An 18395-nucleotide genomic window follows, 5' to 3' on the forward strand; every position below is an offset into this window, starting at 1 on the left:
TCAACTCCACTCGAACCCCGCTGATGTCAGATGGATGGCATCAGCCCTGCACGCAGGAACCTGTGCTTGTGAGTGAACGTATAGTTTGTCATTCTGTCATGTTCCTGTCTGCACATGATCTCTTGGTTGTGCTTCCCTCTGTTTCAAACCCTAGTGAACCCAGGTACAGTGGGGTTGTGAACATGAAGTCTTTATTCTGTTTGTCCTCAAAGTAGGGAAGAGCTGGTGCTGGGGGCAGGGCGCACATCCAGGAGGTGCTCCATGCCCCTGAGTGAGGGCACAAGCACAGGCAGGGGTAGGAGAGTCCCAGAGAGTGCTCTAGCTCTGGGCTAGAGCTGAGGGCAGGACCTGCAGGGCAGCAGAGGGCCTCAGCGGGCCAGGGCAAAGCCAATGCGATTGTTACGCCGATCAAACTCCGTGTAGAACTTGCGGATGAAACTGGCACCCAGGACCCAGACTGGCCCCGTGGGCGGTGGGACGTCCAGACCATGGAGGGCCAGTGTACACAGATCATCACTATTGTAGGGGTCCTGGCAGGAAGCAAGAGGGTTTCCACACTGCCCAGCTGATAACCACGTTGCCTGACTCCAGCAGCCATCCTCAGCAACATCCCCCCACCAGTCCCCCATCCACACCGGGCCTCTATCACACCCTGGCCCTTTGAACCATCATGGATCGCACCCCTCCGAGATGCAGTCACTAAGCTGGATGCTGCTAACAATGCATCAGGCACAGCACTGCCTTCAGGAGCTTACAGTCTGGCAGAGCTTCTGGTCCTAGACAAGGTATTTAACACCTCTAAACCCACTGAATATAAAAAGCAGGTAAGAGTATAGGAGCATAACATTACTGGGGGCATTTGATGAGAATGGAGATCAGGAGATGAGCCCAGTGATCCTCAAATTTGGATCCAAGTTGGAATCACCTGGGGAGGTTTGAAAATATTGACGCCCAGGTACCACCCCCAGAGGTATCAATAGGTATGGGATGTGGCTTATTACTGGGATTTTTAAAAGCTCCCAGGTGACCCTAATGTGCAGCCAAGTTTGAGAACAACTGGTCTAGCAGGTAATCTGTGCATAATGACTTGTCTCTTTTTGAGGGCCCCTGCCCACCCTCCCTCCCTGTTGCCGAGGGGCAGACTAGAGTCTCACCTGTAATACATAGTCCGCACTGGTGAGCGTGTAGGCTCTGCCTCCGAGGTGGAAGGAGATGTCAGGGAGTGTGGGCACTTGGTTACAGTTCACGACATACTGGCGGTGGGGAGGGTCAAGGGAGCCCCTTTGAGTGTGGGAGTTCCCCCCCAGCAGACACAGCCCTGTGCTTGTGGCCTGGCCCTTCTCCTGGACAGGGCTGCGCACAGTCCCCAAGTCCCCAATCCCCTCTCCCAGGGACCAAGCCACACATGGGAAGAGTGTGAGAGGCAGGAGAGGAAGGCCTGAAATGGTCTCATTTGGGACCGAATGTTTCCTAGGGTCATTTGGGGGCCTGGACCGGGTGGTGCTCCCCCCATCCTTAGCACCCTCCCCGCCAGCTCCTTACTTCATCTGTGCTCAGCTCCTTGGCCCCCAGGGTCTCCATGAGCAGCCTTAAGGAGCTGGTGGGACCCGAAATGTAAGATGCACCGGTATCCACCACTACCATGCAGCCCTCCTCACAGAGCAAAGTGGTCGACCTCACAGACACCCTGGGGGAGGCCACACAGTCAGACAGACAGATGGACAGCAGGCTGATGGGGCACCACCAGGCTGCATGGCTTTCCTGAGTGAGGGCAGACGATGGGTGGGAGTGCTGGTGGTCCAGTGATGCAGTGAAGGAGGGGTAATGCGTGAGCTGGAAGAAGAAAGGTGCTGCCCCCTCCCTCGGCATGTGGCTTAGTGACCCTCCGCTTCCTCTCAGTAGGCCCCCTCCCCTCTGAACCCTATATCTCAGTGTTCCCCATCCCTGGACAAAGCAGGCAGAGAGCAAGTGTTGGCCAGACCTTAAGAAACGGCTGCATTAGGAGAGAGAGCAGGATGGTAACCCTGCCCTTTCCAGACCCCACCCACAGCAGCAGCAGCATTTTTAGAGAGTGAGGAGGGTTGAGGATTCCTGACCCTTTCATTCTGATCTGCCAGGAGCCAGTCTTGCTGACGCTCACGTAGTGGAAATTCTCTTGGTAATACTGGGGGTCGCTGCCTCCCAGCACGATCTCTCCCCCCAGCAAATGGGAATTCCTAGAGAGAAGATCAGAGGCTCTTGGAGACCCACAACCTCTAGACTCAGTAACCCCAGCAACAAGGGAAGTTGGACACAGGTGCAGGGTGGGGCAGAGGAAGGCGGGGCGGACGGCAAGGCTAGGGAGCTGCAGAGCATGCCGCTTCTCCACCTTTCTTGCCCCTCCCCAAGCCCAGTCAGAGGTGGTTCCAGGATGGTCCGGCTGCGCCCAATAAAGCACCCCCAGAGAGGTCACAGAGAAGGAAAAGGCACACGGACAGTGAGTAGAATGCAAACAAGACACAAATCAGCCCCACCCTCACTTGGGTTCGGGTAGCTGTGTGCTGCGCAGGTGCATGGGACGTGGGATGGGCCTCTGGGAGCTGTCGGGTGGGGGTGGGCAGGGACATGAGGAGAGCGGGAAGGTGGAGCGGAGAGCTTGGGCCTCCAGCAGAGCCTGGGTCTGCTGAGGTGAGTTTTGGGCAGGTGGCATGTGTGATTCTGGGCCAAGTGCTCTGGAGGGTCAGGGCCAAGTGGGGGGGTTTCCGCCTCCTTACTTGGAATTTCTGCAGAGAAAGAGACACAGCAGAAAGGAAGACTTTGTTTCAGGTGAGCCCCGCCAGCCTGTTGTTTGGCAGGGTGGGTATTACGCACTCTTTTTACCCTACAGGCAATGGAGTCACCAGGAGGTGAAGTCACTTGCCTGAGTGGGGGACTGGAGCCAGGGCTCCTGGTGCCCAGTCCGAAGCTGATGCCCCTTGCTTTCCTCTCCTCCAGGTGGCATGATGCCTCCCAAAGCTGAGGGCCTACCTTAGGGCTGGTTTCCTCTATGTGTGTGTGTGAGAGAGAGAGACAGAGACAGAGAGACAAAGAGAGAGAGAGAGAGGGGATTTTCCAGCATTCATAGTAGAAGGCAAGTGTGCATGCACATGGGTGCACAGCGTGTAGGTTGCACATTATTGGTGCAAGTGCAATTAATTGCATTTTTATAAATCCAGTACATATGCATATGTGCTCGCACAGTTTGTCTCTGCCTCTCTCCCCAAACTTCAAGATCTCTCTGGATGTTCCCTCCTTCTCATCCCAGTGTAAAGGAAGAGGCAGGCCCCCTCCTCAACAAGGCCCGCCTTCCTCCCGTTTGCTGGGATCCTACTCCCTTCCATGGCCTCCAGGCTCCTATACCCTCAGTTATCTCCTCTTTTTTCCCACATTTTCAACCTCTCACTTTCCACTGGCTTCTTCCTCCACCTGCAAGCATACTCAGGCATCCTCCAGCATTTAAAAACACCCACCTTTCTTTTCCCTGCTTCTCTGTGCATCTCTGTCTGCACCCCACCCGGCATTCCCTCCCCTGACAAATTTCTCAGGGCAGCCTACATCTGCCTTTGCCTTCCTGACACACGTCCACCTCTTCACTGCTTGCCATCTGCCCTTGCCTGGCCTCTAAAACACCTCTTCCCAAGACTGCCCCTCACAGCCAATTGGTGGCCTTTTCTCAATCCCTCCCTTTCTCTCATCAAACCAGACACTCCTTTTCATTTCATCTCTGTGATTTCTCTGGACACTGACCCTCCCCTCTGTCCTCGCTGCGACTGGCCTCCTGTTCTCACCCTTATGATCTCTTGTCTCCAGCTCATACCCAACAGCTGAGAGCAGATCACATTTCTGCTCAACAGCTGATAGCAGCTTCCCCAAGATTGGCTGAACTGCACATAAGCTCAGCCTAGAGTTGAAAGCATGGGGTTTCAGCCTCACGTCCCCTGTTGTTGCCCATCACGTTGTAATGTATCTTGTCTTCCCTGCCGGACTGTAAGCTCTGTGAGGGCAGGGACTCTGTCTTGTACACTGTGTTCATGGCTGTACCCCCAGAGCCTCGCACAATGTTTGTCATATCAGTGCCCAATATTTGTTGAATCAGTGAATGAGCAGATAAATGAAGGGATTTATGAATGAATGAAGTCAGTTGTCTATGTGAGAGAAGCCAGGGAGGTCCACCAGTCACGGCAATGCCTTACTTCCCATCACCCCCGCCCTGCATTCTCCTCTTGTTCTAGAGCAGTGCTGAACTGAACAGAAAGTAAAAGAACTTTCCACAAAGATGGAAATGTGCTACACCTGTACTATCCAAAGTGGTAGCCACTAGTCACTGTGGCTGCTGAGTACTTGAAATATGTAGTGTGACTAAGGATTTGAATGCCTAATTTTAATTAATTTTAATTTAAGCATTGGCTTCCATATTGGATGGTATAGCTCTAGATATGGATTGAATACCACCTGATCCTGAATACATCAAAATCCTGGCCCAGAACTCTCTTCCTACTCTCCCAGCTCTCCTGCCTCCTTCCCTCTCCCCACCTCTGCCCCTGGAGTCCAGGCCTACCTGCTGTAGTAGACAGAGAAGACATCCTCCTTCAGCACCCTTTGGGAGAGGATGTGGTCAAAGACGGGGGTGACCCCCTCAATGGCCTGTGCAGGGAAGCCCATGCCCAGAACACCATCAAACTTGGCCAGCATGAAAGGTATCAGGGGCAGCTCCGTGACCTCTCCAAACGTCTGTGTGACTGTGATTCCACCCACCTGTTGGAGGAAGGACCAGAGGAGACCAAGCCCACGGCCTGTACCCTGGCCAGGGTCTGGTCTAGGCTTCCACACTGGGGCTCCTGGGCACACCCAGGCCCCAGGGTGTGACAATCTGGGGTAAGACCATTTCATCAACACCACATGCATATCACCTGTCCTAATAAACATGTAGGTGGCAGATCCCAGAGGGACTGGAGGGGCAGAGGCTGAGAAGGTGGTATTGCCAAGCAATAGTAGTAGAAGAGAAGATGCCAGGAGCTCCCCAGTGGCCCAGCTTTCCCATCGGCAGGACTGGGTTTTGGTCCCCTACCCCCATGATGGGCCGAGGATTTCTCCAGCACAGCCAGGCCTGCCCTTCATGATCCTTTTTCCCTAATTTCACGGACAAGGGGGAGTAAGGGCTCACACTGATTTCCTCTCAGTTCCATATGTACCCTTCCCCTAATTCTGTCAGAGCAGTAGCTGGAGAAACCCAGAGATGGAGGAGGGTCAAGACACAGGCCAAGTGACAATGAAAACCAGGACTGACCTTAATCCCAAACTCTGAACTCAACTATGACCTGAAAACCTAAGCCTGACTCCAAAAGTGACGCTGACCATAAGCATGACAATACTTCTGACCCCTGACCCCCACTCTGACTCTGGATTTCAGTCTAGGATCTAGTTAAGAGCCCAGTCAGAGCTGGGTGACCTCGGGCAGGTTACTTGACTGCAGGCTGTGGGGCTCAGGACAAACCCTATGAGTGCATTAGATGGAAAGGCCTCCACAGATTACCCAGGTTGAGCCAGGAGCTCAGGTCTGCTCTGCCCCAGGTGCTTTGCAGCTCTGGAGGGAAGTAGCAGAGGAGGGTGCTCTTCAGCTCCCCGGGCTCCAAGGTGGACTGGCCTGCACCTTCCCCAACCACAGGCCCTAGGGTGGCAGGAGACGTCTAGGGACAAGAAGGGCAGGAGGTCAGATGACCTGGGATGGCCTCACTTACAGTCACCAGGTCCTGGCTCAGGAAGCCTTTGACCTTCCCAGATCCATAGTGGATGGTGAATTCCGTCCCATTCTCCACATAGCTGGAGGATTCCGAGGAGTCGTAGAGGCTGTGAATCTCTGGCAGGGAGACATAGGCTCAGGGCCAGGGGAGGCCCAGGCAGGGGGCTGGGGGGCAGGCGCTGGGTATGGCCCATGTGTTGAGGCCTGAGTGCAGAGACAGGGTGGTCCTGAGCTTGGAGGCGTGGAAAATGTGTTTCATCCATCAAGGACTGTGTACCTTGGGCCCCTGTAATGTGCTCATGTCTCTGAGAATTTTGTCTCAAATGAAGTATTTTAAAGTAATTGCTAACACTAGGGTGGGGAGAAGATTCTGGTCACAGTAAGCATTCAGTAAGTTCACTGAGGGTAAGGACAGCAGAGCCCAGGAGCCTGGGATAGGTCTGAGAATTCAGTCCTCTCCCAGTCTCAGGAGGAGTGAGAAATGGCTTTGTGGGTGGGCTGGGGGCTCCTGGAGCCTGCTTTTTTTTTTTTTTTTTTTTTTACCTTGGTGGCCATATAAGAAAAATGGAGGACATTTTCTTCTCTCTTCTCAGAGGCAGTGGGAGCAGAGATGGAGAGGAAGCAGCTCAAGTGGTAGCAGGAGGGATTTAACTGGGTGTGAGGTGGGGCTGCCCAAGCATGACAGGGCAGGGGCTTTGAGGAGGCACCCCAGGTCCCGGGTCTCACCACAGGCCATGTAGAGAGGGCTGCACTTTGTGGAGGGCACCCAGAGGTTGGCTGAGCCCGTGTCAAAGATGACTTTGAAGGTCTGTGGTGGGGTGCCAATGCCGATCTCACCATAGTACTGGGTCTGCAGGGATGAAACGAAAGAGGTGTCTTGAGGGGCTCGGGGAGCCTTGGGCCTTGGGGTCTTTCCTGATACCCCCTTTGGCACTTGGGGCCAGATGAGGCAGATCATGCAGCCTCTCTGGGCTTCCATTTTCCAGCAGGGATGGGGTGGGAGGCTTAGCACTGTCTTATGACTTCCCAGGAAGTGGGAGGCTTGGTGAGACAAGAGGGCAAAATAAAAGTACTGCAGATGAAGCAGGAAGGTGCCCCAAGCCTTAAGGAACCACTGATGCAGTAAGTAGTCAAGCTGCACTGAGCCTGGTCACAGAAACCTGCATCTGAGGTCATACAGCCCTCCTGCCCACCCCTGACACCTGGGCTTGGGGCCCAGAGCCTGGATTCCTGAGTTCCAAACCTGACCCTGCCTCTGGGCTCCTTCCTGCCTTCTGTGCCTCAGGCTTTCCTGCTGTGAAATGGGAATTTTGTGAGGTGCTCAAAAAGGGCAAAGAAAGCCTTAGGCCCAAGAGAAAAAGGAGAGGGCAGGTGGTGGGGGCCAAGGGACCCAGCTGGGCACTCACATCCAGGTAGTTGGTGAGCACCACAGGGGAGGTGCGGTTGCCAAAGGAGTGTGTCTTGGTGAGCTGGCTCCACTCAGCGCCCAGCCTGGCCACATCCACGCCTCTCTCCTTCAGGCTTTCCCAGATGGAGGGCATTTTCTTGAGGAAGATCCTGGCCCATGACGGAGTAAGAAAAAGTAGAAGGGCTCTGTCCTGCCCCATAATAATAGTAGAGTTCCGGAAGCTTCTGATACAACTACCCCTAACCTTAGCCCAGGCACCTTAGAATCACTCTTGAGCCCTTAGGCCTCTAAAGGAGAATTTACAAAGCTCCATGGTCACTTATGCTGGTATTAAATAACCCTCAACTCACTCCTCCTGTTGTCTAATTTTGATCCGTATCACTGCAAGGCCATCTGTTCGTTCACTCATTCCGTAATCACTGGTTGAACCCCTACTCTGTGCCTGCACCGTGCTGGATACTAGAGATATAAAGATCATCACTGCCTTCAAGGAGCTCCAGCAGGCCAGGAGACAGAGGAGGAAACAGCACTGACTTCCCCTCTAAGGAGAGGAAGGCTGGGAGTGCCCCTCTCAAGGCTGGGCAGGAGGGAGCAGTGCCACATGGGGCCTGCAGGTGGCAGCAGACACACCCAGTGGCCTGTTGGGGGGGCTGTGAGTTGCTGCGGGCAGGCACCCAGCCAGGACCGTGGGTTGGAGTGGAACGATTGAACTGGGTGCCGTGGGGGAGAGGTGGGCATCTCCAGAGTGCCTGTGCAGCCTGTCCTTGGAAAGATGTGCCTTCTGGAGCCTAAGTCCCAGTCCCTTGGCTTCTTGTCCTGACACTTTCCTATCAGCTTTGGGAGGCAGAATTAGACCTGGGAAACTCACAGCATACTGAGCTGCCACCACATGAGTGGTGCACGCCACGCCACCCACGTAACCCTCATGACAACTCTGCAAGCTGGCTGTCGTTATCCTCACTTTATGATAAGGAGTGAGGTGCCTCAGAAGCGATGGAGCAGACATTCAAAGCGGCGTGATCGGCCCTGTTTCCCATGTAGGGTCCCCTGGGCTCTGACATGAAGGCTGTGTGCCAGAGGCTGGAGGATGTCCTGAGCTGTTGGGGGGGGGGTTGGGTCCCAGGGTTGCAGCCCAGTGTCTGGAGTATCCCTCTTTCTCTTTCTGTACTTGCACTATCCTTTCCTGCTCACACTCCGTGTATTCTGTGTACCCCATTATGTCCACAAACATGAAGGCAACGTTCATGCCTGTCGATATAATATTTTAATGGAAATGACTGTCAGATTCATAACATAGTCTGCTCTTCAACAAAGTATTTTCACAATTATGATCTTCTTTGATTCTCAGCCATCTCATGAGCTGGGTAATTTTACTATTCTCATTTTACAGATGGGAAAATGGAGGGGCAGAGAAGGCTTGACCCCAAGGAGGGCTCATTTTCCACTATTTACTATGAACAGCCTCAGCTCTGGACCTTTACTTTTACCTTTCTCCTTTTAGAAAGTCCCTTCCTTTTCCCCTTCCCTCCCCACACCCCAGCACATTCATCCTTGGAAGCCTAGCGTGCACCCCTGTCCCCGTCCCTGGGAAGCTTGCCCCATGAACTCCCTCCACAATGGCCTCATCTTTGCTTGGGCTCCTGCTCTGTTTTTGCCGGGTGCTCACAGCCAGCACTGCACAGCCTCATGCTGCCTGCTGCTGAGGGCATAGTGGTTGTGGGGACATGCTTGAATCCCTTCCTACCAGCGTGATTCTGAGCAATTTACCTAACCTCTCTGGGCCTTTTCTGAGCCCCCATTAACTCCTCTATAACAATGGACTGAATGGTAGTACCTACCAAGGAGAAGCACTTTGCAGATTAAGCAAGCTGCCCACTGCTCGGTAAGTAAAAGGCATTTGTGTATGTAAAAGGCAAAGACACACCTTGAGAATGGGGTCTGCTATTTGGATCTCTCAAAGAGCCTTGCATCATGCCCTGCACATGGCCGGTAGCAAAATTCCTGTAAGTATGTTTTAAAAGCCTGACTCCCTCTTCACCTTGGCCCAATTCCATTCTTCTTCTCTTTCTGAAGAGAACAAGGGAGAATGTTTCTACATTTCCCTGCCTTTATCCTGGTGGTGGGGCTGCGCTCAGGCACACGCTGCTGCTGGGAAGCCCCCCGCTCTGTCACACCATGCCGCTAACCCAGAAGCTACTCTCCATGAGCCTTGGAGCAGGGGAAACCAGCTTTGGAAACAAAAGGCCCAGTGTGTGCCCAGGCTCAACCTCTTACTTGTGACCTCCGGGAGCCTCAGTGTCCCCAGCTGCAAAATGGGATTGCTGAGTTGTTTGGAGGAGGATTTGAGATGAGATACGGGAAAGGATCCTGTGAATTCCTCAGCATTTTACAGACTTAGCAACTATACTGTTATTAAAAACCTGCCCTCTTACCTTCAGGTCTTCTGGTCCCATCTGCACTCCCCAACCTGAAACCCTTTCTCCACAGGCCCCCCACCCCCCTGCCTCTCCCCTTCTGCAGCCTTGAAGAATTGCTTGTTCCCACAGGGCCTGGCACCAAACATGGATGTTAGGTCTCTCTCCTCCCACCTTTGGGCTGCCTCAAGCCTTTCTTTTAACAGTTGTGATAATCCACCCTGGAGTATGATAACAGCTGGGTTTTTACAGCGTGCCTGCACCAGGCTGAGGGATTTACATGCAATATCTCATTCAGTCTTCAAAGCAGCTCTGTAAAATAGGTGTTTTAAAAATGGTAAACTGAGACCTAGAGAGGTTCAGTGTCTTGCCTGTGGTTCCAGAGCTACTTGGCTCTGCTAGTGGAGCAGAATTTAAACCAAGACTACCCAATTCTGGAAGCCTTGCATTTAATCACTATGTTGTGCTGCTTCCCTGGTAGACTTAACCGTACTGCGCCCTTCTTAGTAATTAGGCTGTGAGCTCCTGAGGGGCAGGGACTATGTCTCAGTCATCCCTGGGTGCCCCCACTGCCTAGCATGGTGATCTATGCAGGAAGTGAAAGCTCTGGTCAGGGATCAAAAGACACTGCTTCCAGGCTTGACTAGTGCCACTGCTGGCTGTGTGATATTGGGCCAGTCACCTGACCTCTCGGAATGGAACCATAAACCTTGCTGCCCTGCTGGTCGTGAGGACTGGGTGACATCACATACCTGAAAGCCTAGGTGTTAGGAAAATGAGGATCCCTTCTCCCCTGCCACCCTCTCTCCCAGTTACCGTCTGAAGGCGCCAGTGTCTGCGGGGAGACCGAAGGTGCAGGAGCCCCAGAGCACCAGCAGGAGTCCCCAGCGAGGCATTCTGCTCCACTGGTCCACGCTTCCCCTGGGTCCACGCTTTGCCTGTGTCCCAGCTCTCTCTGGGATCCACTGAAGAACCCTCCTCCTTTTGTACGCTCCACACTTGGGATGGCTACGATGCTGCTCTGCCCTAATTTATTACCGTGGGGCAGATGGCAGGGCAGCCAGTAATAAATCCCTCCGTGGGACTGAGCTAAGTGGGTGAAGGGTGATCAGGCTTCTGACGCGGAGCAGGGGGGCCAGAGGAAGGAAGGTTGTGGGAAAGCAAGGCTGTGCCCAGTGACGCCAGTAGCCCTGTCTTGGCCTGGCCCTGTGACCCCCTCAGGGAAGACAGAGGCTGATGAGAAACAGCACTGCTAGGGGACAAGGTCAGGGCTGGGACAAGCATGGAACCCAGGTTTCCAGTCCCTCAGCCAGTCTCCCTCACCCCTTGCCTTTGTAGCTCTGTCTTCTGGGTTACCCTTGGCTGTACCCCTGACTGGCTTCTCCTCCTAGGCTGCAACTCAGTGTTCCCATCTGGAACATGGGTGACCCCTCCTGGCTCGTTCCCTGACAGAGCCAGACCCGGGGCCTCAATGCTGCCTCCCTCCAAGTCTCTGTCGGCAGTGGCTGTTTATGGGAAAGTGCGGCACAGCCCTTCCTCTGGAAGTAGGGGCCTGGGGGCAGGGGGCGTGTGTCCATCCTCAGTTGACCTAGTATTGGTGGAAGGGAAGAGCAGCCCTGGGGATGTGGGGAGGCTTCTGCCAAAGAGCGAGGTGGGGCAGCTGGTCTTCCAGCCCCTCCTCCCCTTTCTGCTTGGCCTTAACTCCTTTCTGGGCTCTGTCTCTGCCCCCTTCCCTTTTTCTTGTAGCTTACAAGCAGTCAGGGGCAGCTCACCACACACTCACCTGGCCCCTAAATCCCAGGATGGGTGCTATTTATGCAGCCTAGGATGTCCTCTCCTGGCTTCTCCCTGCTCACTCTTAGGGCCCACTTCAAATATCACTATCTCCTCCATGAAGCAGGCGCCGATTCAGCCTGGAATTGACTGTCTCTGCTGGGGGCTCCCACAGTGCAGACACGAGCCTTCTGTGAGAACACAGACCTCAACTGTCCTGTCTCGGAATTATTTCTGTGTGTGTACATCTGCCTCTCGCCCAGAGTCATGCTCAATACTCATCAAATGAGTGCCCAGTGAACCGTGATGAGCAGTGCGAGAAGCCCTGGCATTGCTGTCAGGGACTTGGCTTCTAGTTCTGACTCTATCACCAACTTGCTGTGTGACGTGGGAACCCCTTCCCCTCTCTGGGCTTCAGTTCTCCAATCTGGAAGATGAAGCAGATGCTGGTGGCCCCAGGGTGCCCTCCTGGTTAGACACTCTAGTATCCCAGTCCTGTGTATTCAGGGCACCACTCTCTGCACCGACTGTGGGCAGTAAGAACTTAACCAGAGGAGCTAATCTCTGTTACCAACATGTTGTCTAATTAATGCATTCGGATCTCTGAAATTATAACACGCTTACCAAGTGATGGGAGAATTTGGTGTTTCTTGGTATAAACTCTCACTGGAGAATTCTCAGGCCCTGTGGTTGGCATTGGGGGAAGCATTTGAGGGCCGGGGAGAACTTTTAAGAACCCCTCAAAGTGGGAACATCTCTCTTGTCAGATTGAATAAATATTTATTAAGCATCCTGGTAGGTCTCGGTGCTCTTTCATTTATTAGCAAGTATCCACTGAGCATTTCTTATATATTAGACACTTTTCTAGATGCTGGAGTTACAAAGGTGACAGAAACGAACACCATTCCTTCTGCACAGCTCTGTGAAGTGGGGACCCTTGTCCCCACTGCTCAGACAGGAAGCCGAGGCTTCAGAGAACTTAGGGAAGGACAAGCTGAGCGCTTTGCCTTGTGACTCCGGGCTCCTCTCTGGGGCTGTGTGTGTCACAGATGACCGGCAGAGCCAATGGGATGCGAAGGAGAGGGGTGCTGGGCTGTGGCTGAGTCTGCCAAGCCCACAGAGCTTTCTGTGGGGGAGAGGGAGCTCTTTAAAGCCCCGTCCTCACTGCAGTTTAGATGCCCGGCACAGCGCAGCAGGACCCTCACCTGTACTTCAGGTCAGTACTCAGGACTCTTCTATGGCAAAGGCAAGGCTGGGGCTCCCAACAGTCGGCCAAGCCCTCTGTGGCCCCAGGCACTCTCCAACCAAAAACGCCCTTCCTGCCCACATCCCTGTCTCCTGCCAGTGGGTGCAGCACATGTGAGTACTGACCCTGGGACCAGCAGTGGGTACAAGTGTGAATAAGAGGAGTGAATAACTTCCCCAGGAAAGACACAACTGTCAAACTATAGACCGGAGTTGCAGGGACCAGAGCAGAGGCAAGGAAATCAGCCCCTGGGAGGGTAACAGGGCCCAGAAACGATGGTATCTTGTTTGTCCTGATGACTCCAGCTCAGAGGCTGGGAGGGGCAGCCGCTCCTTGCTCTTCCCACGCGCTGCTCTCAGCCCACCCCCTCAACTCCTGTGGGGCTCAGATCCTGAGACCGGACACTGGGTACCACATCCCATCAAGACTGTGGCCTGGAGTCAGAGTGAGCAGGGATCCTGAAGTCAAGCCGTGGACGGCAGCTCTGCAGAAGCTTAGCTGGGAGAGAGAAGCCCCAGGGATCATAAAGCCCTTGAAGGTTCTTCCACAGAAATTGGAGTCAGACCCATTTGTACAGCCTCATTGTACAGAGCTGAGGCCCTTAAAGGGTGGCAGGGAGAAAGAATCCGGTTTTAGTTCCGTTCTAAGAAAGAACTGTCGAGCAGTCAGCACCCAGTTTGAGCGAATGCCCTGCATGGGGTCACCTCCGACCCTGGGACAGTCAGCTCCAGTATTTTTTTAGGATTCTATGTGTCCTGACTCCCTGCCAGGTGGCCCAGCCTGTCACTCCCCATTTTCCCTGTCGGGTGAGGATGATTGGAAGGCGGGTGGAACTCCATGAGAATCTCCCTCTGAACTTGGGCCTGCCAGTGCCCTGGGCTGTGGGAGGGAAGGCGCGTGGGTAGGGACCCTTCCCAGGTTATCTAGCAGGCCCCATCAGCCCAGGGGTCCAGTGTTTCTCACAGAAGCCCCCCAGGATCCCACGTTGAGGCCCCAGGCTGCGTCACCTGAGGTCGGGGAAGCAGAGCTGGAGGCAGAGGGAAGGGCTGGGCCGCACCTGCCCTTTCCCCTGGGGCAGACCCATGACGTGAGAACCAGTCCCGAGAAGCATAAATCCCGCCTGGGTCCTGTCCTCTCCTCTCTCTTCAGATCCCACGCTGGGTGTGCAGAGTGGGGGGCAGGGGCATTCAGAGGGGTGGTGGGGCTCTGGGAATCTCTCAGGAGACAAGGGGTGCTCAGGGTTTCTCTAAAAATGCCCCCAAATCCCACTTTGCTCCAGGATAATGGTCCCAAGGAGATTTGGGATTGTGATCAAGACTGGGAGGGACCCACGGAGGTCAAGTGTGGAGGGAGAGAAGGCCGTGTGGTACCAAGAGCCTGATTTTTGCTACTTTGAAAGGAGCATGGATTTATCTCCACCAGCATTAGTTTAGCGGAAAGTTCTTGCCATGGCCACTGCCCTGGGGAAGGTGGCAAAGAGGTCAGACTCACTGAGGCTTGGAATGGGGGAGCTAAGTATCTCTGGGCCGGTACTGCTTCTGTTCATAAAAAGCAAACGGGAAAGCAGGAGAAAAGATAAAAATGGACACGTCTTTTCTTCACCTGTATTCCTCCCCATGTCACACTTAACTCCCCAACCCCGGAGGGCCCAGCTGCTTCCTGGGAGGAATTTTTCAATCAGATGGGAGGACTGAGCTTGCAGAGATGAGCAGCTGGGGCCTTGAGAGGAAAAAACAGACCCAGAACGGAGTTTAATAACCAGCCAGGGCTGCCTTGTGTGGGTGGGCCCTCCAGAGGGAATAATTACTTGGAAGGCATTGGGGCTGGGACCAGGAGCACTTTGGAGCTGCGGGGTGGAGCTGCAGGGAACCAAGTGTCCTTAGCTGTTTGTTCTGGGGGCCTTGGAGGAAGGAATTCAGCCGCAGGGTTGGGGTGATCCCAACCTGAGGCCTGCTCAAGTGGTGGCCCAGCAAAATTGAAGGCAGGTCACCCGGGTCTTGGGAGCTACAAGCACCCGGGAGGAGGACAGGATTGGCAAGGGGGTGGGGGGCTTGGTGGGAGAGCTTGGTCAAAGGAGTGCTCCTGAAATGAGATGCACCCAATGTAGTGGAACCAGACAGCATATCCTGAGGCATGAAAGCTAGAAACATAATAAACTGCTTTTCCCCAAATGGCACTGGTGGTCTGTTTTGTTATCCAACAAAGCTTAAACTGGAAGGTCCCTTTTCCAGAGGAGGGGTAACGGTGGAGCAGCTCAGTGGAGGATGTGTGTGTTTGTGCTGTGTGCAGGGTGGTGATGTAGGGGCAGTGGTTCTGATACGAGGGTGCTAGGAGTTCGTGTGCTAGTGTCACCAGCAGAAGTATAGGGAAGTGGTTGTATCCCGAGAACATTTCCTAGAAGATGGACCCCTTTCTTCCTTTCTTCTCGCTTTCCTTTTTTATCAGAAAAATAAATAATCTCGGGTTTTTTTATTTTTTGAATTTTATTTTATTTATTTTTTTATACAGCAAGTTCTTATTAGTTATCCTTTTTTTTTGCGGTACGCGGGCCTCTCACTGCTGTGGCCTCTCCCGTTGCGGAGCACAGGCTCCGGACGCGCAGGCTCAGTGGCCATGGCTCACGGGCCCAGCCACTCCGCGGCATGTGGGATCTTCCCGGACCAGGGCACGAACCCGTGTCCCCTGCATCGGCAGGCGGACTCTCAACCACTGCGCCACCAGGGAAGCCCTAGTTATCCATTTTATACATATTAGTGTATATATGTGGTGGTGGTGTGATGAATTGGGAGATTGGGATTGACATATATAAATACTCTAGTTTTAAAATCCAATAGAACTCAGAGGCTTTTAAGGATAACCAGCATCTCCAGTCCTGCTCTACAGAGGCAACGCCTTTCAACTCTCTCAGCTATTTTGCTATTGATGGTTGTCCATATTCTTAAAAGGTTATGCTTAAACTGCCATTTCTTAATTTTTCAATTTTATTCATTATTTCTTCTTCTTTTAGATAATTAAGGATTTCTCTCTCTTATGCTCCATCCCTCCAACTTTGGCAAAATCAAAAGCCAGTACTTAGATTATTATAATTAAATTTACATTCATGGTGTATTACAATGACATTTCTTTGTGTAATTTTTTGCTTTTCATTAAGTTCCTCATTGGTCCTGCCCCTTTCCCACTCCTTGTTTTTCTATGCCCAGCTGCTCCACACCCCCTTCCGCCTGGTGTGATGCCCAGGTAATGCACCAGTGGGATTTTCTCCTGGGGGCTCGGTGCTCCTGGGGGATCTCTTTGCTGCTCTCCTCTGTGGCTTCCTATGTCCAGGTTCTGGGATTTTCCTCTTTCTCAGGTGACACTTGTATTTAGGTGGAAGATGTGTTCCAAAGCTTGCTGAGAAAGGGTGCAGGAGAAGTAAACTCTTTGAGTCCTGGCAGGTCTAGAAATGTTTCCATTCAACCCTTACTCTTTAGAGTTTGGGTGTGAATAGAATGCTAGGTTGAAACTTATTTCCCCTCTGAAATTAGAAGTTGTTTTTCCCGTATCTTCTGATTTTAACAAGTCTGGTGCAACTCTGATTCCAGACTCTTCTATGGTTTGATCTCTAGTGGGTTTCACCACCTTTCCTTACCCCTGGCATGGGTCTTTTTCCATTCATGTGCTTCATCCACTTAATGGATACCCTCAACCTGGAAATTCGTGTCCTTCTGTTCTGGGAAATCGTCCTGCATTAATTCTTTGGTCATTTCTTCCCTTCCATTTTCTCTTTTTCTCTCTTCTGGAACTCATATTAGTAGGATATTGCAACTTCTGTTTGTTTTCTAAGTTTCTTATATTTTATCTCCTGATTTTGTTGTTATTGTTGTTCTACCTTCTATGAGATTTCTTTAACTTGACGTTCCAACTCTTTTATTTCTTAAAAAAAAAATTCTCCTGTAATTTTAACCTCTGAAGTCCCTTTCTTTGATTATTCCTATGTTTATTGCATCCACTACTTGGTTTCTTTGTTTGTTTTTTAATTAATTAATTAATTATTTATTTTTATTTTTGGCTGTGCGGGTCTTCATTTCTGTGTGAGGGCTTTCTCTAGTTGTGGCGAGCGGGGGCCACTCTTCATTGCGGTGCGCGGGCCTCTCACTATCGCGGCCTCTCTTGTTGTGGAGCACAGGCTCCAAACGCGCAGGCTCAGTAGTTGTGGCTCACGGGCCTAGTTGCTCCGCAGCATGTGGGATCTTCCCAGACCAGGGATCGAACCCGTGCCCCCTGCATTGGCAGGTGGATTCTTAACCACTGCGCCACCAGGGAAGCCCCCACTACTTGTTTTAGGAGTGCAAAATTTTCTCTTATGCCCTCTGAGGATATTAATTACAGACTAATTTTTTTCGTGGTGTCTCTGGTTTCTCTGTGTTTGTTGCTTCGGTCTTCTCTTCCCAACTAGAGGTTTTATTCAAGCTCCTGGGACACTTGGCTCTCCATTCAGGGTTAAGACAGACAGGTGGAGGGGCCTAGAAGCTCGGTGTGCAGGGGCAAGCCTCACAGCTGGTGTACCCCACTCTAGATGGAGGCTTTGAGCAGATTTTCCCTGGAGCACTGCCATAGACTGAATGTTTGTGCCCCCCAAAATCATATGTTGAAATCCTAACCTTCCATGTGATGATATTAGGAAGTGGGGGGCCTTCATGGGTGATTAGGTCATGAGGGTGGAGCCCTCATGAATAGGATTAGTACCCTTATAAAAGAGACCCCTGAGAGCTCCCTGCTCCTTTCTGCCACGTGAGGATACAACAAAAGCATAGCTATCTATGAACCAGAAAGCGGGCCCTCGACAGGCACTGAATCCAGGGTCCCTTGATTTTGGAATTCCCAGCCTCCAGAATTGTGAGAAATAAATTTCTGTTGTTTATAAGCCACCCAGTATGTGGTACTTAGTTAAAGCAGCCCAAACGGACAAAGGTAGGTACCCTTCAATATCAGTATCTGTCGGTCTCTTCTTTGGGGCTTTCTCTCTCCCATTTGGGGAGGTGGTCCTTGTGCCCTGCATTCTGGGAAGAAACTGGGAAAGGGCTCACCCAGGCAGACTTTCACACAGTCCACTCTCTTTTTTCCCTCTTTTCAGACACTCTCTTTCTCCCCATCCTCATTGTGCTTGTGACCCCCTGACTAGAGGTCTCTACTGAATCCTCGAGAGAGAAAGCCTCTAGCTTCTTCCTCATGGGTGAGCAGGGTAACCAGGCTGTTTTAGCTGAGATAGGGGACTCAGGAAGTCTAACCTCTCCATGTAGAGATTTCCAGCCAGTCCCCTGTTTTCAGTCTAGAATTCGTCCCAGGTAGCTCCAAGTACCAAGACTTTGTCCTCGGGGTGAATCAGTTATGGCCCTTCAGTAGACCTTTCTGCTGGCTTTGAGGTTGTAGCTTCTTTCATTCTGCCAAGCCCTCCATCTAATTTCCATCTTCAATATCTGGTTGTCATTTCTCATCTGCTGTGGTTTCCTTTCCCTTCTCTTTGTCCTTGGGAGTTTATTCCTTTCTTGTTCCTTTGCTATCTTTTAAGGGGCTTAGGGTGTGAGCAGACACGAATGTGTCAAAAGTGGTACCTTTAAACATTTTGTGAAGGTAACATGTGGATGAGACTGTTGTTAAGACTCTATTGGACAGAGAATAGAGAAAATATAGGTAAGCAAAACCCGAGAAGAAAATGAAACTGGGGGCTCTTTGTTTTGCTCTGGCTTTCCCAACAACCAAAACCAGTCCTGCTGGCCTCCAGGCTCCCTGCTCTGAGCTGAGTATGGAAGCCTGTTG

General features: G+C 52.3%; 1 protein-coding gene across 1 annotated transcript; it reads right to left on the minus strand.

Annotated features, from left to right (window-relative positions):
- Positions 1 to 368: 368 nt before the first annotated feature.
- REN (renin) lies at positions 369 to 10476 on the minus strand (the record flags this gene model as incomplete). Its single annotated transcript, XM_081224925.1, has 9 exons — positions 369 to 530; positions 1155 to 1253; positions 1543 to 1687; positions 2097 to 2216; positions 4577 to 4773; positions 5757 to 5875; positions 6485 to 6608; positions 7165 to 7315; positions 10397 to 10476. 9 exons carry the CDS (start codon positions 10474 to 10476, stop codon positions 369 to 371), a joined length of 1197 nt encoding a protein of 398 aa, XP_081081051.1.
- Between the last annotated feature and the right edge of the window lie 7919 nt (positions 10477 to 18395).

The sequence above is a fragment of the Mesoplodon bidens genome (assembly GCF_964165515.1).
Source record: "Mesoplodon bidens genome assembly, chromosome: 2".
Lineage (NCBI taxonomy): Eukaryota > Metazoa > Chordata > Mammalia > Artiodactyla > Ziphiidae > Mesoplodon > Mesoplodon bidens.